At 34.8% G+C, this 26404-nt stretch overlaps 3 protein-coding genes across 4 annotated transcripts; 1 reads left to right on the top strand and 2 right to left on the bottom strand.

The window, feature by feature from the left end:
* LOC109843699 (delta-1-pyrroline-5-carboxylate synthase-like) lies at nt 927-17091 on the bottom strand. Of its 2 annotated transcripts, none has more exons than XM_020412656.1 (21): nt 16925-17091; nt 15062-15133; nt 14887-14990; nt 11785-11887; nt 11489-11650; nt 10759-11036; nt 9766-9916; nt 9047-9211; nt 8775-8852; nt 8455-8544; nt 6465-6551; nt 6257-6343; nt 6087-6183; nt 5892-5995; nt 5660-5735; nt 4794-4944; nt 4549-4617; nt 4332-4398; nt 4181-4251; nt 1993-2067; nt 927-1385 (listed from the first exon to the last, which is right to left on the bottom strand). In XM_020412656.1, exons 1-21 carry the CDS (start codon nt 16973-16975, stop codon nt 1337-1339), a joined length of 2187 nt encoding a protein of 728 aa, XP_020268245.1. In that variant the 5' UTR covers nt 16976-17091; the 3' UTR covers nt 927-1336. The 2 variants fall into 2 exon arrangements, with proteins under 2 accessions (XP_020268245.1, XP_020268244.1); XM_020412655.1 differs by having other exon boundaries at nt 927-1369; nt 16925-17076.
* Nucleotides 20267-21846, bottom strand: LOC109841443 (putative nuclease HARBI1). The gene has a single exon (XM_020410415.1). It carries the CDS (start codon nt 21608-21610, stop codon nt 20267-20269), a length of 1344 nt encoding a protein of 447 aa, XP_020266004.1. The 5' UTR covers nt 21611-21846.
* LOC109843236 (glutathione S-transferase T3-like) lies at nt 23059-24107 on the top strand. Its single transcript, XM_020412168.1, has 2 exons — nt 23059-23346; nt 23426-24107. The coding sequence occupies exons 1-2, from the start codon at nt 23059-23061 to the stop codon at nt 24029-24031; spliced, it is 894 nt and encodes a 297-aa protein (XP_020267757.1). The 3' UTR covers nt 24032-24107.

The raw sequence follows: 26404 nt of genomic DNA, 5'->3' as shown, positions 1-26404 counted from the left end.
GATGCTGATGTGAACGGACCCTTTACTGTTTACCCAAATGCCGATAAGCTCCTGAGTTAATTCCTCTAATAGATATTTAGTTGGCAAAATGTTCATAGTATAGTTTTTATTACCAGATTTATATTTCACATGTTTGGTCGGTAAAATTTTATTTAAGAGAGGTCAATGAACTTAATACAAGTGAAAAAAAATGTAGCGACTCTTGCAGCCAGTTTGGTGAGGGGAAAATACTCTGGCTCCAGAATGGAAAATTAAAAACAAAAACTAATCCCACCTCTTCAAAAAAAAATCTTCCCAAATCCAAGTAGGAAAATAATCACACTTCATTTCCTTGTAGTATGATAAAATTGCATAACTTTTACAAAAAATTCTTTTCAACCAAGCGCTAAATTTGAATGGAAAATAAACTGTCCTCAATAAAATAATAGATACCGAAGCAATTGTTCTGAATTTAATTTTCTATAACAAGTATTGCATGCATCATCTGATGCGGTGACATTTGCTACAAGCTATTTTTGCAGTAAAATCAAAATAGTTTTTTTCGAAATTCCTATTTGAACTTGAATATTTGTATAAACTTTTTGTGCTAGAAGTCCAACTAAAATGAGAGATGATGACAAGATTATTATGGATCATAATATCATGAGCAAAAATCAATGGGCTATATAACCTTTGTACCCACAAAACAAAAAAGGAACACTTTTTTAAGGAAAAAGCAACAACTTGCGTGATAAGATTGGAATAATATTTGCTTATAGAAGAAAAAACATTAGAAATTTTCATACAACAATGCATGAATTTGAGTCGCTGCAGCACACCGCTTGCGCTTGTGTGCTGACATTAGAAGAGATAAAAATGTAACAAAGACTGAAATTTTCAAGACAACACAAAATTAGAGAATCATAACATTAATGCGATTTGGAGAATGAAACCAAATGACATTTCCACTTCTTTATTTCATTCTTTAATAATCTTCACATAGGATAAAATATCGTGCGTAAAAACCTACTAAGATAATCATCCAAATAACATACAAATACAACAAGCAATAGAGATTCATCAAGCATAAGCAAAAAAAACTGACACCATCAACATTATTAACTCTCTTTTGAGAATGCATCCAGCTACGTGGAACTTTAGCCATGAGCTACTAAGAACTTGACTACCCTAAGGGAAGCACCCCTCTCTAATTCCTCGACTATAAAACCCGCGAGTTCAAAAAATAATTCCTAGTGCATGTTGACATATCTGCAGAGCTTTCTCAGCCTCCAAATGTTCATCTCATCACGTAGACAAAACCATTTCCAGCCTTCTCACCCTACAAATTGTTAACTCATCATATGGATACGCCATGCATCCAGCCATTCACCTGGGAAGCAGTCACACTGTTTTATGTCAGCCAATCAGTACGATAAGCACCAATTATAAGTATGGGTTTGTTTTTTCATTTTTTTGAGATTAGCACCTTAAATCATTGACACTGCTATTAGGCCCCCCTATTCTTAATTATTTTGACCCCAAAACCATTGAGGCTGTTATTATGTTCACAATTCTTATAAGTGGTTCCAAATTAATCCCCCTAGTTGCTACTACAGTTGATTGGATAAACTAATTTCAAAATAACTTAAAATTTTGGGGACCTAGTATCAATTTTGATGGTTTTTGCAACTAATTTCGAAACAGGTTAAGAACTGGGGGTTCTAGTAATTTCAATGATTTGAGGGACTGGTTTCGGAATACGAAAGAGGGACTAATACCGAAAAAGTCCTATAGGAAGTACATTTTTTTTTAAATTCAACAAATGTCTCTTGCTACAAGCTGCTGATTATGTTGAATTGCATGCCATCCAGGTAGAAAATTACATATAATGTGAGGTCAGGTTTTTTAGGCGAAGTTTATCCATGAATCAACTTATATCAACCCTCAGAAATTATACAGAATAGTTATATATAGAAACTGCATCATTTGATAGGACATAGAGTTGAGGCTTACTTCAGTGAAAGATTCTTGTGAATGTAACTAACACCTTTATCGCCATCCACGACCTGGCCACTTCCTCTTAGGATCCTGCATATAACATTGTACACAAATTAGATTAGAAATGAAAATGCCGACGAATTCATTTCCATGTTATTGACGAGTAAACGAGTCCTCCCATTCAAGTAATGGAATTAAATATACACAAAAATGGCTGTACGAAGAACACTATGGTATGCTACAAACATGCAATACTAACAATGAAATATCCACACATAACAAATTTACGATAAAGATTTCATCGAATTTTATAATATATTTATGTAGTAAGCCAGGTAATGACTATAGATTTCTTAAAACCTGATTCAAAAGTAATGAACTCAAACTAATATATATTTCATGCTTTAGTTTCTTATTTCATGTACTAAGCCAGAAAACAACCACTGAAAAACCTGATTCAAGAGTTACGAACTCAAACTATTATATATTTCATCATATTTTCATTGCTTATTTCTGAGGGCACTGCAAAACGTTAGGGTCTCCTTTTTCTTAGATATGGTTTACCTTGGAAGGTCAGTGTCTTACAGAACAGTCAACAGTATTAATGGAACATTCGACAGCAATTCAGTCAAGCACAAGTTCGAAAATTTCGTGACAGGGATTATTTCAAAAAAAAAAGTCCTAAATTACAGGAATCTGTGACAATATTTCTGTCGATTCCGGATGAAAAGTAACAAAATATGCACCATCCAAGGATTTCTACCGAAAGATGTTTATTAGATCCGTGAAGAAGGCATTTTGATCTTGGTTCTTGCATGCGACAAATTTCTTTTCTATAGAAATAAGACTAAAGTGATGTGTGATATTAATAGTTGTTTATTCTTCATTGAGGAAAACAACATAGAGGTTAAGAAAATGAAGGTGCTATTTTCAAGGTAGCCTGCATATTTTTTATGCCCTGAAAGAAAGAAAGAAAGCTACCTGTTTGGCCTTGTGATATAAAGGTTTTAACATCTCTGGACCAATCCTAGGAATCCATTTTGCTGATCTGCTTAAATTGCTCCATATATCAAATCCTATTGACTTAACCTCATCTCTAGTCTGACTTAACCTCATCTCTAGTCCCTTTTCCAGGTTTATGGTATTTCTGAGAATTGATCATTGCTTCCACGAGCATATATTGCATGTGCTTAAAGGTAGGTCTACCTACTAGCAATCTAACTTCCTCTGTTTATAGCAGGGTATTTGTTTTCCTTTTTTACTACAAGAGTGTGTAATATTCAGAGGGTTAATTACATCAACGCAGTGAATCTGGATTCACTGCAGTGATTCGAGATACGTTGAGGTAGTGAATCTGAATTCATTGCGTTGATGTAATTAATGAGGTAATTAATGCATGTGTCTGTTGACTGTTTGACTGAATCCTAGCCATTGGATTCATCTAGATCCAATGGATGAAGGAGGTTTTTAGTTTTTAGGCTAAGGAGGTTTTTATTAGAACCTCTCCCTATATATATATATATATAAGAAATATGGGTATGCTTGGTACCAAGCACAAATTTTGTGCTTGGTAGTGAGGTGGCACAATCTCCTCCACTCATTCAAATAGGGACCACATTCACATGGGTTGAGGAGTGAATGAGGATATGCAACCATTTGAATGAGTGGAGGGGATTATGTCACCTCACTACCAAGCACAACTTTTTGTGCTTGGTACGAAGCATACCCATCTCTCTCTCTCTCTATATATATATATATATATAGAGAGAGAGAGAGAGATGTCTGAGTCCAAAACATTGGAGAGACACGAAAATAACATTGGCATGTCGGCTAATCTAACTCTACATACCTTTAAACTTGTCTTATATAATATGGTCTGGTCATTGGCACAAAGTGTCCCCGCTTCTGTGGATAGACCGATAGAATGCTTTTCTTTCTTTTTCTTTCTTTCGTTATTCCCCTAGACTATCTTTTTTATTTTTTTTTCTACTTTTTTCATACTTTTATAGTCTTTTTTTTATGTTAACGTTTCAACAGTTTCTTTAATTCTTCGAGTACAATTGTTGTACTAGTACAATTATGAAAATCAATTGATTGCTCAAGCTTTCCGAGGCACCAAAAGGGACCAGTAACCATAAAAAACAGGAAACGCTTGTAAGGGCATAAATGCCACTCGCAGTATAAGGATGTAGTGAGCACATACCATCTTGTTGTTAGTAACCCTTCAACGCCAACAGGACCACGAGCATGAATTCTGCCCGTACTAATGCCAACCTTATCACTCGTACAAAAGTTCATTTTAGAAGGTTATAAAGTCAATAAACAACCAGAACATGCAATTCCAATGTACATACCTCTGCACCTAGTCCAAAACGAGCTCCATCACAAAAACGTGTGCTCGCATTGTGAAAGACAGCAGCACTATAGAGAGAGAAAATGTCATTTTTTTTACATCGACATGTAATAGAGTGAGTGCAGAAAAATCATTCAAATAAAATAAAAGAAAATTAGCAGGTGCCATGACCAGGTTATAAGGAAGTCAAGTCTAAACGAGTCAAGATACAAATGTACCTGTCAACCTGGTGAAGGAAGACCTCTGCAACTTCACGATCTTCACTAATTATACAGTCAGTATGTGCACTGTAAATATCGAAGAAAGCAATTATATACTTTTCTTTAGTGGGCACTATACATTAAGGACTTCTTTCATTTAAAACAATTACTAATTATTGGCCCTGAGAGCTAATGCCAATCATAAACCCTTCACCTAAATTCTAAAGTTAAGGAAATGGGTGATAGGATATACCAAAGCTTACCTTCCATGGTGATTTATATGGTCAATTGCAGAATGTACATCATCAACAATTTCAATTGTGCAAGCCATTGAGCTGTACTCGTGGTTGAGAGAATGTGCCAAAGGAATGTTTAACTTAGGACTTGCTTGGGGTCCACCATAAAGAGCAACTCCTGAAATACATATGTCTATACGATTATAACATGCATTGTAAAGATAAAAGAAATTCACACAGATGCCACTCTGTCATACATCACAGGTCATGGACAAAGCACTATTTTCTTTTTGAGGCAATGGTGGAATATGGCCACTCAAAACATATTAGTATCAATATTATACATCTAAATATTCTTTGCAAAAGTAGCTGATTTTGTGACCAATGGTCGTAACAAGAAAATCAGGGAAATTTCAAAATATCTGAGTTTTTGATGAACTATGAGATATTATAAGTGAATCAGAATATGTAGGTATAGAAAAAAAAAGTACAGTGAAGTATCATCATATGGTTTTGCAGTTTGTAAAATATATATTCTCCTCTCCGGATCACCTTCTACAGATAAAAGAAAATTATTCACATGACAGAGATGTTGCATAGATAAACAATGATCTGACAAAGGATTTCAAAGTTTGAGCGTGCAATGGTCACAAAGACTGGACAGAATTTGACTCAGCAATTTGACAAGTCCAGTTACACCCAATCTTGATGCCCCCACACAAAGCATCTTTGCATCAAAGCCTGATGCTGGGGAATCAAGGATGTTTAAAGCATAAATTAACTCATGGATTCAATCTAGTTGTGCATTTCAGCAGTTTGACAAGTACCATTAAACAGCTAGATACCGCTACAAGGACAAAACTCGTGTTCAAGTAGATGTGAGTTATAAGTACCTTCAGCTTCAAGTTGAAATATCAAATCATTAAGTCCCGTAGTCCCTACAATGTCCTTGTGTACAAGAAGTGTTTCCTGCCAACAGCAAACAGGTTCCCACTAAAAAAATTTGATGCTAGATGTACAAGATAGATATAACTCATCATGTCTCGATGATAGATAGAGTGGACACAACAAAATCTGGGAGAGAATCGATAACATCGAGACTTTTAGAACAAATATAAAAAATACCATCGCATTACAGGCTGCAGGATAATCTGCCTTAGCATCCAAAACAACTTGCTTTGCCATATCCATGTTAGCTGATTTGTCAACATAAACATGACAAATTCCATCTGGACATAGAAAAGTTTCATCATGATTAAAGATATATTTATATAAAAAAGATGTGGCTTTCGAAATCCATATTTACAAGCACTGACATACCAGAATGCCCTAGAACAGGAATCTTTGTAGACTCCTTGATTTGAGATACAAGCTTGTTGCTGCCTCTTGGAATAACAAGATCAATCACGTCATCGAGCTGGAAAGAATTTTAGGGTGAAGGATGCAGATAATGAATAAGACAGTATAGTTTTTTATACCTTACAACTCACCTTTAAAAGATCAGGAATTTCGTCTCTTGATGTGACAAGTCCTATAAGCCTTTTGCCTACATTATCTGGTATTGCTCCAGTAATAATCTAACCAAAGATGATATCAATGCATAAATAACATATCAAAAAAGAAATTGCGTGGCATGGGGGTGGGGGTGCGGGTGGGGTTGGTGGTTGCCTTCCTATAAAATTAGATATCAAGTCTAACCTTATGCAAGATGGCGTTAGATCTCATGGCTTCTTTGCCACCTTTCAGAAGAAGACCATTCCCACTACGAACTGCTAAAGATGCAATCTAGACCATCAGGCCAAAGGAGAAAAAAAGCATGAATAAGAGGTACATAATACAATCAAGAAAGAAGAAAGCACTCAGTTCTTGCCTACTGCTGAAAACACTTGAATAGCTTGTAGAAGAGAATCATCAAAAGAGACAAAATTAAGGGTATACCCATGGATGGGAGCAGTAAACAGGATATGATACCCGCCAATTTAATAGTTCGGTCCCTCAGAAGGAGATGAATAGAGAAAAAGAATTCATGCAAGTAACCCAAAAAGAGGTTGGGATAAAATTTTAGCTGTTTGTTGCATGAGAACAATGAACCATAATTCCAGTGATGCCCAAAAAAATCATGGAAGAGATGTATAAGCGAAAGAAATGTATGAATGAGCATACATCTCTCTCTCTCTCTCTCTCTCTCTCTCTCTCTCTCTCTCTCTCTCTCTCTCTCTCTCTCTCTCTCTCTCTCTCTCTCTGACGCACTCTCTTGTATTTGTTGTCTACTACTACTATTTCTTTTCTCTAGGCATTCATTTTCGTTTGCTTTTGTTACATTAGTCTCTACATTCACTAGCTTACTGCTATTATTTTATCCATGATTGAATTTTCTGCCGATAGTATTTTGGTGCAGCCATTCAAGAATTCTAGTCTTAATCCTGAAGGCATCTCAACACTCCTTAAGAAAACATATTGCTTGCTAACATACCATTGTCTCTCTTAGTTTATTAGACTGATAAACACAGACTATCACCAAAAAAACTCATTTCCAACATGTATTTTACCCGGATCCAAGATAACCCTGTATTCACACTCTGAAATTCTCCCCAATATGCAAAGAAGCGAGCTAATTATCACAAAAATTCTCTCTCTTTTGCACTAAGCTTGTCTTTTACAAATTAAAGAGACACTTATAACCGTATCCTGCAGTCTTCATGAACACGAAGCCTAATGCAGATTAGAAAACCTAGAGGGATTACTGAAGACGCGTATCTTTTGGATAGGTTTTTTAAATTTTTTTAACAATGCTGAATGTTTATACTAGGTTTCAAGTCAAAAATCAAAATGCTATCTTCCTACACTAATTGACAGTTGACATTCAAGTACAAGTCAAACATATTTTGATATTTTCAGTTGAAGTATCTTTCTGAGTACAACTTCAACTTCATATGTTAAAGTTTTTTTCACTTTATAGTAGCTAAACAAAGTAGCAAGCATGATTTTTATTTTTTCATATGAAAAGCTGACAAGGATATTGCTTGCTCTGTCCTGAGGTCTAAATATATCATATGTCCCCTTGTTGCACCTGAGTCAATGGATTTTGTATACAGGCTTTGTTTAAATTACCACTTGCACCTCTGAGAGCTTTATAAATCTTATCCGGGTTCTTGTGGCAATATAACTGTATAATTTCAGGCAATAAATAGCGCACATTTCAGGCAATAAATAGTCCACATATGATACCTTAAGCAAATCGATTCTTTTTTCAACCAACTCCACAACAAATACCCTTTATTCTGATGTTCCACTAATCGCCATATATGAAAATGATTCAGGAGAAAAAGGATAATGGAAAGGTTTTACAGGCACTTCTTCAAAAGCACAATATCAAAGTAGCCAACTGAACTGCATTCTCCTTTGAACTAGATATATATCGATAAAAGGAACTCCTTGACATCTTATACTTTTTTCCACAAGAAACTTGACATTTTAAACTTGAAAATGATGGATAGCCCTAGCGTGGTTATCTCTCTTCTTTAGCACGGGAGAAAAATAAAATAACAAGATCGGCATCACGAGTCATTCTGTGCTAACTAAGCTTCTAGTGGATTCATAGAGTTAATAGCATCTAGTAGTCCAACTTGTATATACACAAAGTACGAGTAATAAAACTAGCAAGAAGAATTCGAGATTGCTGTTTTACCTGAACTAATGCATCAGGTCGTGATTCAAAAACAATCAGTAGAACTCCCAATGGGCATGATGTCTTCTCCAAGATTAGACCATCAGCGAGCTAAATGTGTAAACCAGAAATTTGGATTAGATTATGGCAGGAACATTTAACCATAGTTCAAAAATAAAAAATGCTCATGTAGTCACAAGCAATAAATGCTCTTGAAGTAGGAAAAAATTGTAAAGTAATAAACAAATTTGCTTATTCACATGGCCAAGTAATTTTTAATCTGCAGAGAAGAAACAACTACTCAGACATAAAAGAATTATTACACAGGCCAAAAACCTCACCTCGGTTTTTTTAAGAGTCTGTCCAATGGGATCTTCCATGTCTGCAAGTGTACGTATGGATTTTGAAAGGCTTGATATCTGTAATTAAGTTTTAGATGAAAGGTTATACATAAAAACCATTTGAACTGATTCTCATGAATGAATATAGAAGAAACTACACGGTAGTCAAAAGGGTTAAATCCAAACAGAAATGGCATACAAATTATGCCACGTTTTCCAAAAGATTATGCATATTCACAAGAAAATGCAACACTATTATTTCAATTCTGTACCTTTCCAGGCTTCAGAGTTAGCCGAGATATCAGTGATGTTTCATACCCAGCCTTTTGGGCAGCAACAACATCGGCCTCATTTTCAGATTTAATTAATTCTTCATTAGCTTCTAAAGCCTTAGCAATATCCAGCAGGATCTTCCTCCTCTCCTCTGAAGATAAGCTCTGAAACGTAATTTCAGTATGGGAAGATTAGCATAAACACCAAAAATGTCTCTAAACAAGATTTAACAAAAAGACAAATCAGGAGACTTGGCTCTTGGTCATTATATTGGTCCTCAGTTGAATGCAATTACAGAAAATAGATAGTTTATGTTCCTTTTGGTTCTTTTCTGTGCGTGGGAATTTGGAAGGTTGGATTCCTGTTGCATCCGCTCAAACTATATGATGATAAGACAGATCTTCATACAGCCAACTAATATTCTTGTTTTAATGGCAAAGTTTTCATCACTTCAGACCCCGATTGTCAAGTATTTGCCGCCGCAAGCTTACAGGTTTCACAGATACTAGATTTCGGCTTATTCTTTTGTGAAAACGTGTCAAACTAGGAACCATGTCCGTAACCAAGCTTGTTTATTTGAGATGAACAGATGTTTCTGATGGTGGTGGTGATGAAGATGATAGGAACAAAAAAAGAGACTTACATTGAGGCATGGCTGTGGTGCATCACGCATGGTAAAGAATATGCACGCCATGTTATTAAAGGGCATACGAAATACCTGAAGTCGTCTAGAAGATTCCCTTGCTGAAACAGCCATCTCACGTGCACCAGTTTCCTTAGGGTATACCCATAAATGTGCATCTCGATGGAAAACCGTTCCGATTCTCTCGCCTCGCAGTACTTTGATAATGTTATCGGTAGCAAAACCACTGCAAGAATAAAGAAAGAAAAAAATCTTACTTTGGCCCGTCTCCCACTAAACTTCCACACAAGCAAAAGATTTATTTTACAATTGAAACGAATATAGACATTTCTGCACACAGAAATAGAGACACCACAAATTCCTCTAGTGACAACCTGGACGCATCTAGAAAATGACAAGTTGATTTGCTCATGAAAAGTTGATGAGTTTCTTTCTTATGTTGCAGGGTTTCCACCGAGGTGATATGAAGGATCATATGATTTTCTACATAAGAAACTGTGTGCTAAGGCCCAATGCTCAAGTTGAATAAAGGGCCTTCTTCATAACTAGATATAAGAAAACTATTAACGTTTTTGCAGAGAACTGCTATAAACAGTATGTAACAAGAAATGAAAAGAGAATATAGTGAGTTTAATGCATCCGCACCCTTGTATGGCTTTCTACACCATATCTTACACCAATGCATAAATGCCAGTTTTGGAGAACAGCACTGCCAAAACTATTAACGTTTTTGCGGTGAACTGATATAAACAGTATAACAAGAAATGAAAAGAGGATACAGTGTGTTTATGGCTTTCAACACAGAATCTTACATAAATGCCAGTTTGGAAAATAGCATCACCATGAGCTATGACCTCAAATCGATACCAATATCATTGACATAGGATATTGTAAATAAGAATATAACATTTGTATAAACATTCTTGCAGCAGCAAATGCTCAAGATCTAGAAAATTCTACAAATAAAGATTCCCTAGTGTGGTACATGAATGTTAAAAATGAAACGATACTAAAAGAAAGATGTAGTTTGGCTTCTGAAACAGCAAGAACAAACACAGCTAAAAGTACCTTGTGATCACAACCGGAGTTCCTCTATCAGCAGAATGAACTGCTGCCTTCACTTTTGTTGTCATACCGCCTCTTCCCACCCTTGATTTGTCCCCAAAAGTAATCTCCTTCTCATGTATATCCTTAATGTATGTGTGTATGATCTTGGAATGAGGTTCGCCAGGTGGGCCACTAAGTAGGCCCTCCACATCACTAAGCAATACAAGGAGATCAGCATTCAACTCCAAAGCCAGTAGCGCTGCTAAACTATCATTATCCCAAAATATACCAGATGCGTCCTGAAAATAAGACAAAGTTTTAATGATGAGACAGACTAAACAGGCAAGATGATTCAAAAAAGATGCCAGGAAAGGCGATGGCAATAGGTCTTATCAAGCATTTATAGAGTCTGGCCCATGTAGGTGACCTCTAAGATTCAATGTTGTAAAATATTAACTAATAAATTTAATTGTAATCATCAAAACATTCTCTGGGCTTCTAAGATTCAATGTTGTAAAATATTAACTAATAAATTTAATTGTAATCATCAAAACATTCTCTGGGCTCCTTAACTATTTGCTTGAGAAAAAGCATAGGGAAAACTTTTTTTCTCGGTTGCAATTTGGTGAAGGACCTTGATACAAAAACGAATATTCTTAGAAACAAATAAATAAGGTTTCGCATTAAAGTCCACATGGAAATACACCTGTACATGGTTAAAAGGCATTATTGTCATTGCATGACAATGTACCTCATATGGAGCTCTACGGGTACTGATTGCATCATTTTCATTGAAAACAGGAACGACTCTGAGATTCAACAAGGAATTCACAGTATCAATAAGCTGCACCCTGAAACCTGGGTCCTTGAAGTCCCTATCAGTCACAACAAGTTGAGATGATGCCACATCCAGCTGCAAAGAAAAATGTATTAGTTACTAAGAATTTAAGAAAAATTTATCAAACTATAAGATGACATGAATAGAATTAAGGAAAAGGCGATGTGAAGTGAAGGTCATAAATTTTTGCAATTAAGTTCAGAGCATACCTGAGTGAATAAGGCATCATACAAAGCCATTAGACCACTCTGACCAACAGCTGCACATGCCTTTCCATCCAGTTCTTCCTGTGGCTTCTGTAAATCAGCAAAGCTGCAAAATAACAAGTTATTTTGACATCAAAGAAGAAAATCATAAATCTAGTGGGCCTTTTAGAATAATATTTCAAAGTTTCTTTTTAACTAGCACACACTTTGGTGTTAGCTAGATGGTTGATTTTGAATCTCCACCCAAATTGCAAACCGTCACTTCATGTTGATGGCCAAGAGCTCTCATCTCAAGTCATAACTCTCTCTTACCATTGCAATACGTGCCCCTACATAAGATGGCTACTTTATTGGAAATCTGTTGCTAATAGGCATACATCTCTGATGTTAGTGGCACACTGAAGGATATCATAGCTAAAGATTTGAGTAGTACTGGTCAAGCTAGACAACCTCAGAAGTAGGAAGGTTGCAACTCATTGTTGTTGTTGCTGGCCAAGCATCTAATTAGCTGATCAGAAGTTCATGAAATGAAACTAATCATTGAATGTAAAGAAGAACGATTTCGAAGGATCTGTTAAGCTAAAATATGTGAATGCAAATGCCTGAAAGAGGTTAATAAGATAGTGTCGGAGTGGCCAATATATGAATCTCCCAGAAAAATCAAGGAAGGATGATAAGTGTGCCTCTAAATCATCGTAATCCTAGATATCAAGTGCTCATTAAAATATTGACAAAATTTCCTACACAACTTATAAATACTTTCATGGTACAGATTTCTTTACTTTTTCATGCACCAGAACATGAGAATGAGATGAGTCACAAAGAAATGTGGAGGCAGAAGACTATGTAACAATTAAGAATTTCTTCATTGGTAAAAAAAATGTTGGGTTAATTGCACATAGGCCCCTTAGTATCACTGTTTTTCACTAACTACCCATGTGGTTTTGTTCTTGCAGATAGACCCCTAGGTTATTTTTTATTTTGTTGACTTTTCCCAAGGTGAAATTTTGACAGATATTATATCTAAGGCTAAAATTAGTGATATATTAGAGGGTAAAAGAGACAAAAAATTCAACTCAGGAGGTCTATCTGCAACAATGAAACAACAGGGCTACTGAGTTCAAGATGACAATATGAATGGGGTCTATGTGCAATTAAACCGATAATTTTTTACTGTTGAGGAACAAAAATGAGATTAGCATAAGCTAGGAAGAAACAAGAGGAAAAAGGGTGTAACAAAACCTACAGAACTGAACAAAACTTGTGAGGTATGATACTTAAAAGTTGACTTTCTGCTGGATATTGTTAGTTTATATAGGAAAGGACTGGCTTCTGATTAATGGATAATAAAGGTACTCTTGGATGAAATTAGAGAGACCAACCGGAAACAATTAGACTGCAGAAGCATTGGCCTGAGTATGCCCAGAGCAAAAATAAATAAATTGTTGACATGAAAGGTCCGCGGTGTGCTATATTCAACTTTCAAAGATTCAATTCTTGAATTATATTGCAGAAGCATTGGCCTAAGTATGCCCAGAGAAAAAATAAATAAATAGATGACATGAAAGGTCGGCTCAAGTTCCTCCTGAATTTTATGTTAGGTCATCTCCAACCACTCTCCAAAATGGGGACCCCTCCAAATTTGAAGAGTGAATCCTCTCCAATCACTCTCCAAATTTGGAGAGTGAAGCTAAAATTTGAAGAGACTCTCCAAATCACTATTCCAACTTGGACAAATTTTTGAAACCGACCTTTTTTCAACTTTATTGGGCAAAATCGACCACATGGGAAAAAAATAGGCAAAACCGACCCTTTTCAAAAGAAAAGGGTCGGTTTTGCAACTATGGAGGTTTTACGAAGTGCACGGGACTACTAGTCCCGTGCACTTCGTTGTCAAGAGAGATTGCTGGAAACAAAGTGCACGGGACTAGCAGTCCCGTGCACTTTGTTTCCAAGAGCCCTTCAATTCAAATGTCTAGTTGCCTTCTATTACCTTGGAAAGACCTCAACTATTCCCTTGTTTATAGAAGAAAAATGGGTATTGGTTACTGTTTCCATTGGCTATGATGCACGCGAAGGTCATCATCTTAACCTTCCCCATTTTATCAACTCTCTCACATCAAGCTTGACAATTTATTATATAATGTTGGTTCGGTGGGGGGCAATGAGCTTTCCCTAGCTAGCAATTCACCAATTGATATTTGCGTATTGGACAACATAAGGGAAAATTCAGTTCGAGTACATCTTCATCCCCATTTCTTTTAAGCTGGAAACAAAGTGCACGGGACTACTAGTCCCGTGCACTTTGTTTCCAGCAGGCTCTCTCGACAACGAAGTGCACGGGACTAGTAGTCCCGTGCACTTCATAAAACCTTCACAATTGCAAAACCGACCCTTTTCTTTTGAAAAGGGTCGGTTTTGCCTATTTTTTTTCCACGGGGTCGATTTTGCCCAATAAAGTTGAAAAAGGGTCGGTTTCAAAAATTTGTCCTTCCAACTTTCATTATTTACAATTTTACCACTTTTAACTATTTAATTTCTTAAAAATTACTACTTTGCCATCATTCTAAGTAATTTAAATAAGATGTTTAATTTCAAATAAATATAGTTAAAAAATTATTAATCGATGTATGCTTTGTCACCGTTATTTCAGATTTTATTTTTTTAATATGTTGTATTGCATTATTAATATTGGGTTCATTTTAAAGCTCTCGTTGACACCTTTCTAATGTTATAAATTTTTTTCCAAATAAATTATTAAAAATAAAATTATTAATGTAAACTATATCCAACATTATTAATTTATATGGCTTTTTTTGACAAAAAAATAAAAAGAAAAATATTTAGGTTGGAGCAACTCTACAAATTCCACTATCCAATTTGGAATATTCCTAGAACATTCCTAGAATATTCCAATTTAGAGAGTGGAATTTGGAGAGTAGGGTTGGAGATGCTCTTAGATGTGCTATATTCAACTTTCAAATATTCAATTCTAGAATCTACTCTATGCTAGCTGAATTTTCCCAAATTTTCTTCAGACAAATGTATTCGTCGAAGCTCATACCACATGAATAAAGTTAATACTGATGGAGTAAGGAGATAAACCTGCTGTTGACAAGTTTTCTATACTTCAACCTCTGACGGCCGACGCCGACTGCACCAGAAGTGACAAGGATTATCTCGAACCCTTGACTGTTCAGTTCTTTAAGCTGCAAAAAATACATGGCAGTTATAAAGTGCTACGAGATAAAGATCAGAGAGTTAGTAAGTGAACACATACCTGCTCGCAAAGAACTCCCAGCCTTCCTACAGCTAATCTTCCATCGCCTCTAGTAACAACGGCAGTACCTACCTGTAAAATTATACAGAACAAAGCAAAGTTTTAACTCAAAGTAGCACATCAAACATTTGCAGGTGGTAAAAACTAACCAACAATTTGCCATTTAAAAAAGATTAGGCAAAGGTAATAATAAACTTCATTCAAAAAGTCAATTGCTTTTGTAGAACGAACTGATAAAACAACTTATGCAATGTCTAACAACAACGACGGACATATATCCACCTCCATAAGAACAAACATAATACTGGCGCATGAAAAACTTAATAACGTATAAGAAGCATCAAATAGCATTAAAAAGTAACATTAACAATATTAAGAAAATAAAAAGAAATATTAACAAAAAAACTTTGCTACATGGACCCAAAATATGGGACTAATAGGGAGGACAAGTGAGGGGTCTCCCTCCTATTAGATAAGAGCTTTGCTACAGGGACCCAAAATATGGGACCAATAGAGGGGACAAGTGATGTGTCCCCCTCTTATTGGATAATGAGTTGGTCATCATTAATGATGACCAACTCATTATGCAATAGGAGGGGGACACCTCACTTGTCCCCCATATTGGTCCCATATTTTGGGTCATTGAAGAATTTTTCATTAGATAATGAGTTGGCCAACTCAAGAATTTTTCTTAACAAAAAGAGAGCGTGTGATACTTTACTTTTTCTACAAATACATAGAGAGAGCACTTCTTTCCAAAGATATTCATATGCAAGTTAGCACATCTCATCAAACGCTTCGTGAGTTGTAAAACTAACTAAAGAATTTGCCATTTAAGAAAAAATATATGTGAGTTAATTACTTTGGAGGATGAATTATAAAACAAAATTTTGCAATTTCAATATAACATAGAGACAGAAAAATATAGATATCAGAAGAAGAAACATAATTGCTGGCACAAGACAAAAATATAAATATATTAACAAGCATAGAATTGCATTAAAACTAACATCACAAAACTTAAGTAAATAAATGGAAATAAAAATTACCATTATTTTAATAAGAACAATTTTTCAAAATCAACCCATTTAGTTTTTTATTTTTCAAAATCGACCGTTTTTTCTTTTATTTATCAAAACCGACCGGATTTTGTGATTAGCAAGTTAATCACTATCCTAAATAGTCGGGGTTGGCAACCCCGACTATTTAGGAGGGTGTTAAACCCTAATTAAAGGCCTTAATTAGGGTTTAACACCCTCCTAAATAGTCGGGGTTGGCAACCCCGACTATTTAGGATAGTGATTAATCTGCTAATCACAAAATCCGGTCGGTTTTGATAAATAAAAGAAAAAACGGTCGATTTTGAAAAATAAAAATCCGAATGAGTCTGTTTTGAAAAATTATTCTTTTAATAAAGCATCTACCTAAATTAAGCGTAAAAAAAAAGAAACATTAACGAAAAAGAGAGTGATCTCTTCTTCCATTTAAACAAACATATTACTACAACATTCTTATTGGTTCACAGAAAGAAACAAATAGTATTAAGCCAGCTAAATTTTAGATTTTTTTTTTTTTTTGGTTAATAAAGGAGACACTCATAATAGTTAGTTATTAATAAAATAATCAAAATATCAAGAAGAAAAATCTTAACCACGATTATTTGATGAAAATTGACAGGCTTCAAAATAAAATTTTCAGGTTCAATAGCCCACCCAATAAAAATTGCCAATAAATCATAATAATAACAGAAAATTATACGATTAAGTGCTCAAATTGTATAAAATTTACGCGATCAATAAATGCGAATTTCTAGGGTTAATAATCAAATTAAAATACTAAATAATCATCAGAGAAACCACTCACTTTGACGATAATGCGCTTCACATCTCTCATAAAATTCCTCGTCGGATCCATTGTCGATCGACCAGAAAATCTCCAAGAAAAAAAATTTTGAATTTTACTTTTTTTTTTCTTCTTGAAATTCTCGGTTCCGATTGCTGAGGAGAAATGAAATGGGTTGGTTACTACTTCCCGTGGCCGTCCGGTCTCCAAATTTATAGATAGGCGGTGGGCCCAGGGGCCGTTACGTGGCGGCGTACTGTTGGTCGCTGTCTCGCCCGGGTCTCGTGATCCAGCGGTGCGGAATCCCGAGGCGCCTTTTGTCCTTTCCAAGGAAATTTAGCGCGCACCTTTCCTCGCCTTGCTTCTCGTGCTCGGGCAGGTTCACTTTCATTTGCTAGCAACGTGTAGGGTTACGAGAAAATTGTCAGACAAGCCCTCGTAACTTTCAAAAATATCATAAAACTCCCCCTTTAAGTATACGGATTACCGGAGAACTTTCCCGTAACTTCGAGATTTTCTAGGGAGATTCCCTTTAACTTTGAGATTTTATTAGAAATATTTTTCAAAGTTAAAATAGGTTTTCTGATAATCCACAAAGGGGTTTTCTGATTTTTTTTTTTCATAGTTATAGAGGGCTCTCCTATTATCATCCATATAAGAGATATGTTGGACTGGGTCATTCATTCATTTGAATGACCGAGTGTAAGTGCAAAGTATTTTTCTTTTTCTAACAAGGTTAAGTGCGCAACATTTTTTGTTGTGTTTTATTATATTAGTTTAGACCCTCAAATCTTTATTAATTCTATATGGACCATTAATTCTATACTCCCTAACCTCCATATTATGTTTGAAACAAGGTCTTACCTAAAACAAGTTAATGAGATTTGGAGGTGTAAATCAAAAATTCGGAACGTTATCGGGGGTGTTAGTCAATTGGGACATTTTCATGCAAAATGGGATAATTGTTAAAGTGGAATAATATTTCGCTAGTGGGATATTTTAGTGGGATAACTAGGAACAATTTTGTGAAGCAGGATATTTTGATAAAATAACGTGGGATAAATTTTTATAATCATGAAGTATATATTTATGCCTTTTGAAGATATAAATACTATTTATGTATTTTAAACTTACTATTATTAATTGATAATTGCTTACAAGAATGTTCGTTACTATTAAATAACTTTTGGTTAGACTATAAGATATTGACAATTATTATTATGATGATGGTCTAATGATGGTGATAACCATAATAGGAAATAAGTAAAGAAAAAAATAAAAAATAACAAAATAAATACGAGTTCTAGTTTTTTACCACATAGTTCCAAGCTAAAACTTGGAATAATTTGAGAGACTAGAACTCTCATTTTTGTATAGAAAAATAAAAAAAGTAGGATAATTTTGTACAATTATCCCAGTTCTAGTTTTGTTAAAGTTCTGCTTGACTAACACTGTAAAATTTTATTCTAGTTTTAGTTCTATGTGACTAACACCTTAAAATTTTGTTCTACGTTTAGTTCTATGTGACTAACACCTTAAAATTTTATCCCACAGATTATCCCAGTTCTAATTTTAAGTTCTAGGTGACTGGGTTTGGTTCCAAGGAATTGATGTCTAATGTAAAATTAATTATGTAAGGGTCTAATATGACAAAACGAGAACTTCCCCGCTCCCTTTTGCTCCTTATTTTTCCGTGCATTGCACTTGTGATGATGGGCTCGCTTCCGTTGGCTAGCGACCCGTAGGGTTACCTTTTTTTATTCGTACGAAACAGCCTACGGGAGATTTACACGTATCCGTCTATTTCTCTCTCCTGCATTAATAATTATTTTAATGCAATTTAATAATGTTTTATTTTAGTTGAATGGTTGACAATAAGGGATTGGGATCCTCTACTCATGCATAGTGTCTCCTAATATTTGCTAATGCATCTCCACCTTTCATTTTGTGGACCCCACCTTTCACTTTGTACTTGTTCACAAAATGAAAGGTGGAGATACATTAGCAAATATTAGGAGGCACTATGCATGAGTAGAGGATCCCAATTCGACAATAAGGAGGTCTTTGGTTCATTCCCTCAAACTAATATTAAGCCCACGTGTTGCTTCGCATATTATTTATAAAATTATATCTATCTTAAAATTAATAATATTATATTATATATAATTATTTGGCAAAACTTTAATGATAAAGTTTCTACTATGATTTATAGAGTGGTTTTTCAAACCAGTTAACAAAATAATACACCAATTAGCAAGTTTTATTAATTTTTCATAATAAATCAAAAAAGATTTATATTTATAAAGTATTTGATAAATGTTAAGTTCATCATTTACAAGAACAAAAAAATTTATGAAAAATTCATTGTAGCATATAGAGGATGTTTAAATTTTAAAAATTATCATTGTATCATGAACAATGTTTAAATGGGAAAAATCATTTCAGCGCAAACAGTATGTCTAAGGCTGTAATTCCACTGTAGCATGAACGAAAATTTTAAAATTGTGCAACATATTGTAGCAAGAATAACATGAACAATAAATTTACTATTCTGGAATATACTGGAGCAAGAATAGTGTTTCCATAGCACAAATAGTAATTTTAAAAGTTTGCTTTTAAGTTAGAAGAAGTAGTAGTAGATAATAGGAATAAGGAAAGGGTGTTACAATAGTCTTTTTAATGGTTTCTACATAATTCGAAGAAAACCTTTTTTTTATTCGGGTTAGAAATATTGTGGAAACAATTTTGTTTATTATTCTTTAGTCTAGTTCAGAAGGTAAAAAATGGGAATGGAAAAGTTTAACTAATGGGATTAAAGGTGAGTGTGGATTTTTTCAAGAAAAAGGACAAAACGTCATATTTTCATCCTATTCACATTTCACACCCAAAACCGGAGAAATTCGGTCGCTACAAAATACACCCATTTTTTCCTACTTTTATAAAAACGTCATTCTATAAGGGCATCTCCAACCCTTTGCCTCAAAATGGTGCAAATTTTGCACCAAAATGGTGCAAAAGTCACATCTAACAGTAATTCATCTCCAACCCATTGCACTATTTTTTGCACCAAAAAGGAATATTCTCAGTATCTTTCTTTTTATCTACTTTTATATGATTATTTTTTATCCCCTATATTTTTAACTATTTCAACAATTAACCTCACATATCAAATTTTATTTTTTCACATATTTTCCAAACAAAATGATTTATTATTTAAAAAATTAAACTAATAAAACAATAAAATATTATATACCTATTATTAATATTGCCAAAATATTACATTCAAGAACACAACAGAAAATAAAATGTAAGAACATAATTAAACATTAACAACAACGTAAAAATTACAAATTTAGTATGCTCTTAACTATCTGAATTAGTGTGTTCCTCCCATAGATGATCTATCAATGCATTACGAAGCGCAATATGGGCATCTTTATCCTTGATTTTTCCGTAACGTGCAATAAATTGAGTAAATCTTGTAGTTTCATCTGCTACCATATCAACTTCTGGTGTTGGTGCTTCCCTCACTTCTTGAATTGGTGCATAAAGATCACGTTCATCCTCGATTATCATATTGTGCATAATAATGCATGCAGTCATTATGTCATGTAATACATGTTTTTTCCAAAAACGTGCTGATCCTGCCACGATTGCAAATCGTGATTGGAGAACTCCGAACGCACGTTCTACATCTTTTCTACATGCTTCCTGTTTCATGGCAAAATATTTTTTCTTCCTACCTTGTGGCTGTTGGATTGTTTGTACAATAGTAGCCCATTTCGGATATATACCATCAGCTAAATAATAACCCATATTATACTCTTTTCCTTGAATAACATAGTGAGCGGGAGGAGCAATACCTTGAGCTAGGTTAGAGAAAAGATTAGATGACTCCAGCACATTGATATCATTATTGGTGCCTGGCATACCAAAATATGCGTGCCATATCCAAAGATCATAATCTGCCACAGCTTCGAGGATAATAGTTGGTGACCCACTACGTCCTGTGTATTGCCCAGACCATGCTGTTGGACAATTTTTCCATTTCCAATGCATACAATCAAGACTTCCTAACATTCCTGGAAAACCACGTTTTTTTCCAATATAGAGTAGCCTAGCAATATCGTTAGCGTTAGGTGTTCGTAGATACCGCTCTGCGAATATTTCCACCATAGCACGACAAAATTTTGTCATACTTTCAATTGCTGTTGACTCACCTATTTTAACGTATTCGTCCGTAGCATCAGCTGGTAGACCGTATGCCAACATGCGAAAAACAGCTGTTACTTTCTGTAACGGTGATAATCCCATTCTACCAAGTCCATCACTTCGTTGTTGGAAGTAATAGTCATGATCTTTCACTGCATCAACAATACGAAGGAACAAACTTCTTGACATCCGATATCGACGACGAAACATATCTTCTCCAAAACGTGGATTATCGGCAAAGTAATCAATGACCAAATTCTGATGCGCATTTTCTCGATCGCGGTTGATCACTGCATGACCGGGAATCGAGCCACCATGGATCGCTTGGTAGTTGTGTTGACGTAAATTGTTAACGAGGATCATGTTGTTGTTGATGTATTCACAAATTACTTCTTCGGTTTCATCAATCTCTGCAATGATATTGGACAGAAAATTATCATCATCCGAAGATGAAGATGATGATAAGTATGATGGACCTCCAACATCGAAATTCATTTTTGAAGTAAGAAAAGAATGACTGAAGTATGCAGAAATGGAGAATAATAATTTTAACACAACAATGAGTAATTGTGTGGATGTACCTAATCTAGTATGCTATTTATAAAACTTTGCTTAGCTGTATACATTGAACAATGTGTAAAGTTGAGCTGATTTTAGGAAATGCTTTCCAGCTGTTATCAATTTGTCACAAAATTCAAATTTGCTTTTAGCTGTATACGTTGGACAATGTGTAAAGCTGACCTGATTCTAAAAATTGATTCCCACTCGTACAAAGCTTTCACACAATTCAAGGAGAGCTGAGCTGTGTATACGTTGGACAATGTGTAAAGCTGACCTGATTTCAAAAATTGATTCCCACTCGTACAAAGCTTTCACACAATTCAAGGAGAGCTGAGCTGTGTATACGTTGGACAATGTGTAAAGCTGACCTGATTTTAAAAATTGATTCCCACTCGTACAAAGCTTTCACACAATTCAAGGAGAGCTGAGCTGTGTATACGTTGGACAATGTGTAAAGCTGACCTGATTTCAAAAATTGATTCCCACTCGTACAAAGCTTTCACACAATTCAAGGAGAGCTGAGCTGTGTATACGTTGGACAATGTGTAAAGCTGACCTGATTTCAAAAATTGATTCCCACTCGTACAAAGCTTTCACACAATTCAAGGAGAGCTGAGCTGTGTATACGTTGGACAATGTGTAAAGCTGACCTGATTTCAAAAATTGATTCCCACTCGTACAAAGCTTTCACACAATTCAAGGAGAGCTGAGCTGTGTATACGTTGGACAATGTGTAAAGCTGACCTGATTTTAAAAATTGATTCCCACTCGTACAAAGCTTTCACACAATTCAAGGAGAGCTGAGCTGTGTATACGTTGGACAATGTGTAAAGCTGACCTGATTTTAAAAATTGATTCCCACTCGTACAAAGCTTTCACACAATTCAAGGAGAGCTGAGCTGTGTTATACGTTGGACAATGTGTAAAGCTGACAGATTTCAAAAATTGATTCCCACTCGTACAAAGCTTTCACACAATTCAAGGAGAGCTGAGATGTGTATACGTTGGACAATGTGTAAAGCTAACCTGATTTCAAAAATTAATTCCCACTCGTACAAAGCTTTCACACAATTTAAGGAGAGCTGAGCTGTGTATACGTTGGACAATGTGCAAAGCTGACCTGATTTCAAAAATTGATTCCCACCGACAACGTTGGATAATGTGTAAAGCTGATCAGTTTGTACAAAATGATTCAATTTCAAATGTTGACCACCGACAAATTCAAACCAACCGCAAATTCAAATTCAAATTCAAATTCAAACAAAAAAAACAAATTTGGATTGGCTATAAATAACATTCACGGTTTCTACTTCAAGCCACCCAATTCGAAGTATTTCTTCAAAGTATTTCTGATCTCCAAACCAACCGCTTTTTACAAAAAAATGTCTGTTCGATCAACTGGGTACACGGTTACTGAAGATGTGCTCCTTTGTCAAGTATTCTTGGATATTTCTCAAGACCCTATTATCGGTAGAAACCAGTCTCGAGATGCATTTTGGTCTCGTGTGGAGGACAAATACAATGAACTTCGAGATCAGCATTTTGAGATGCGTACGAGCCGATCAATTCGTTCTCGAATGGAAATTATAAGTAATGAAGTAAGGAAATTGAATGCGTGCTTGAGACAAGTAGAGAATCTGAATCCAAGTGGTGCTTCAGATGAAGATATTGTAAGTATTCTATTAATTATCGTTTGAATTTTATTATTATTGTTGAAATACATAACTTGATGTTCACTATAATTTGCAGTTAGTTCGAGCAAAGATGTTATTTATGCAAGAACCGAAGTACAAAAAAGGTTTCAAATTTGATCATGTCTGGAATATGGTTAAAAATTTCGAAAAATTCAAAGATGATGTCCCCACAGCAAGACAAGTTGGTCGAAGACAATCCCAAAGTGTGAACTTCGACTCGTCACAATCAGATAATCCCACTCCGGAATCTCCTATATCAACATCTCCTGGATTGTCATCATTTACTCCATCTGAACGACCTATTGGGGTAAAAAAAGCTAAATTGAAAAGGAAAAATGATGATCATGAGTCAAGTGTAGTGGACTCCATCGAGACCTCCAACAATCGACTTATAGACAGGTTAGACAAGGCGAGCTTGGACAGGCAAGAAGCATTTGATATCGAACGAGAAAAGATAGCCATGAAAAAAGATAGAGATGAATGGAAAATTATAATGAAAGATTTGAATTCCATTGCTGATCCAAACGTGCGTGAGTACGTTCGAGCTCAACAGATTAAAATAATACAAAAAAGAAATCAACAAGAACAAGGGTCTGCTTCTAATTTTGGCAATTATTTTAATGATATTGGACACTCTGGCCCCGATCTACCAGATTATTGAGAGTTGCTTGTCCATCTTAAGTAACGTCACCATGTTTAGTTTGTATTTTATGTTTTATTTTAATGAAGTTTTATATTATGTGTGTCAGTTTTTATATGTTATGTATTTCAGATATGTAATTTATATTTGAATTATGTATTATGATTGCTCTTTAATGAAGTTTTATATTATGTATGTCTAGATTTTAATATTATAATTAATAATAATGTCTGTTAAATTTTAGCATTTTTTTATTTTAAAAAAAATAATTTATTTTGTCCACATTATACAATTGGGGTGAAATTATAAAATTTAAATATTATTGGGGTTGTTTTATATATTTAATGAAACAATTGGGGACAAATTGTAAATATATAAAAGTATGAGGTTTAAAAAAAAATAAAAAAATAAAAAAATAAAAAAAAAACAGTAATGGGGGATGAACAGTATGACGCCAAATATAGCGTCGCGCTGTTCATCCCCGTCAAAATTCGGCAACAAATGCCACTCGATTGGAGCTCCCACGCAGCGGCATTTTCACTTTTCGCCTCAAAATGCCGCTGCGTTGGAGATGGTCTAACAAGAGTGGAAACAAACTGGGTTTTTGGAAAACTTGACAAACGTTTTTGCTACTGCTAGTTGAGATGTATGTTCAATGCACGTGGTTAAATATCATGATTATTTAAATTGATAAAAATATAGTAAAAATAAAAGAAAACAATAAAAATTTTTTGTGGGATTGATTGATCATCAACTCAATAATCTTTCTCTCAAATAAAATATTGTCATTGTTTCCTTCAACCCAGACTGTGGCCACGTGATCTACTATTTGTGAGTTATAAACACATTAATCTAGTACAACATCTCTATTTATTAGTATCTTGAAGTCTTTAAAAGATAGGTGATCATTCAATTCGTAAAAGAATTTTGCATATAGATTTACTTGTAATATATCCATTAAATTTTTAGTTGTGGTTTGACTCGTATTCGAGTTAAATTTTAGTTGTGGTTTGACTCATATTCAAGTTAACTTCTAGTCATTGTTTCGCTCATATTTATATTATCTAATATTCTCATTCAATTTTATAGCTCATTCTCTGTATCATAGAAGTAAAAATGAAAGTATGAATAATTATTTTCTGCGAAATTAGAACAAAGAGATTATGATATATTTCTTCATGTGCTCTAAATATTAAAAATAATTGATGCAAGTTTCTTGTCAAATATTACCCAAACGATGTGGATGAAAAATACTATTATAACTCACTTATTAAGGGTAATTATATTGTATATAGGACACATAACTCATCTGGAATATCCACATCTACTAAGTGGATTTTGCAGTTGTGAGAGCAACATGTTAGTGGCTCGTATTCAAACTTTTTGGCTCTATAAAAGACACAAGAATTTACAATGTAAAGCTTATATATCGTAAAGAACATATTGGTTCATGAAATTTTTTCCCTAATAATGATATTATTACAATGATATTACTATTCAATATTAAACCAATTTTATTATATATGATTATATGACCATTTTTAATAAATTATAAAGTATATATATGGAAACCTTGATGCTTATAGCCAGTAGTTGGGCTCCACAAAACAAGTTAACTTTACATTATAGTTTGCTATTTGTAGTACTTGTTTGGGTGGAAAGTTGTTTTCATTGATGAGTTCATTACAACTTTGGACGTTACAACAAACTCAAGAAAATAGTCTTTTTATAAGACTTTTAACACAATGGAAATAAATTACAACTCTCTTTCAAACTACACATAATAGCAGTTTATCTCCTATTGCTTGCGTAAGATCTTTGTCGGTGTCGGGGTTTATCCGTGGATCGTTTAAGGATCAGATCCGATTGATAGAATGATTAATCAGAACTCCTACTTCACCAATGAAGTATTCGCTAAAGTACTGATATCGACCAAGCGAAATCAGTACTCTTCTCGAGATTAAGACCAAGCCTAATCTCAAAGAAAGGGGGGACGGGGCTTTAGATCCTTCGAAAGACTCCTTCTTTATCCCGAAGTTCGCTAGGATCTAGCTAACCTCCTCTGAAATTCTGTTCTCCTTAGCTCTTCAATCCAGCAACACCTCGTCCTCTTGATAAAATTCCCGCCCCCTGTGAATGAGGACCCTAGACTTGTATTTATAGGGCTTTGGATACGGTTATTTGGATAAGAACAAAAGATTTGACCATATCTTCAGTTGACAATAGCCTAACCCCATTTGGAGATGATATCCAATCAATTGAAATGCTCTGGAACGAACAAATCTTGATAAATATCAAGAAACACGTCAAAAACGTGTTTTGGACAGTTACGGGTGCGCAGTAGGCCACGATGACCCGTGTGAGCGCGGGTCACCAATTGGTGACCCGTGTGGT

The sequence above is a fragment of the Asparagus officinalis genome, chromosome 5 (genome assembly GCF_001876935.1).
Source record: "Asparagus officinalis chromosome 5, Aspof.V1, whole genome shotgun sequence".
Lineage (NCBI taxonomy): Eukaryota > Viridiplantae > Streptophyta > Magnoliopsida > Asparagales > Asparagaceae > Asparagus > Asparagus officinalis.
The sequence above is the reverse complement of the archived record's forward strand: the minus strand, read 5'-3'. Positions and strand labels throughout refer to the sequence as shown.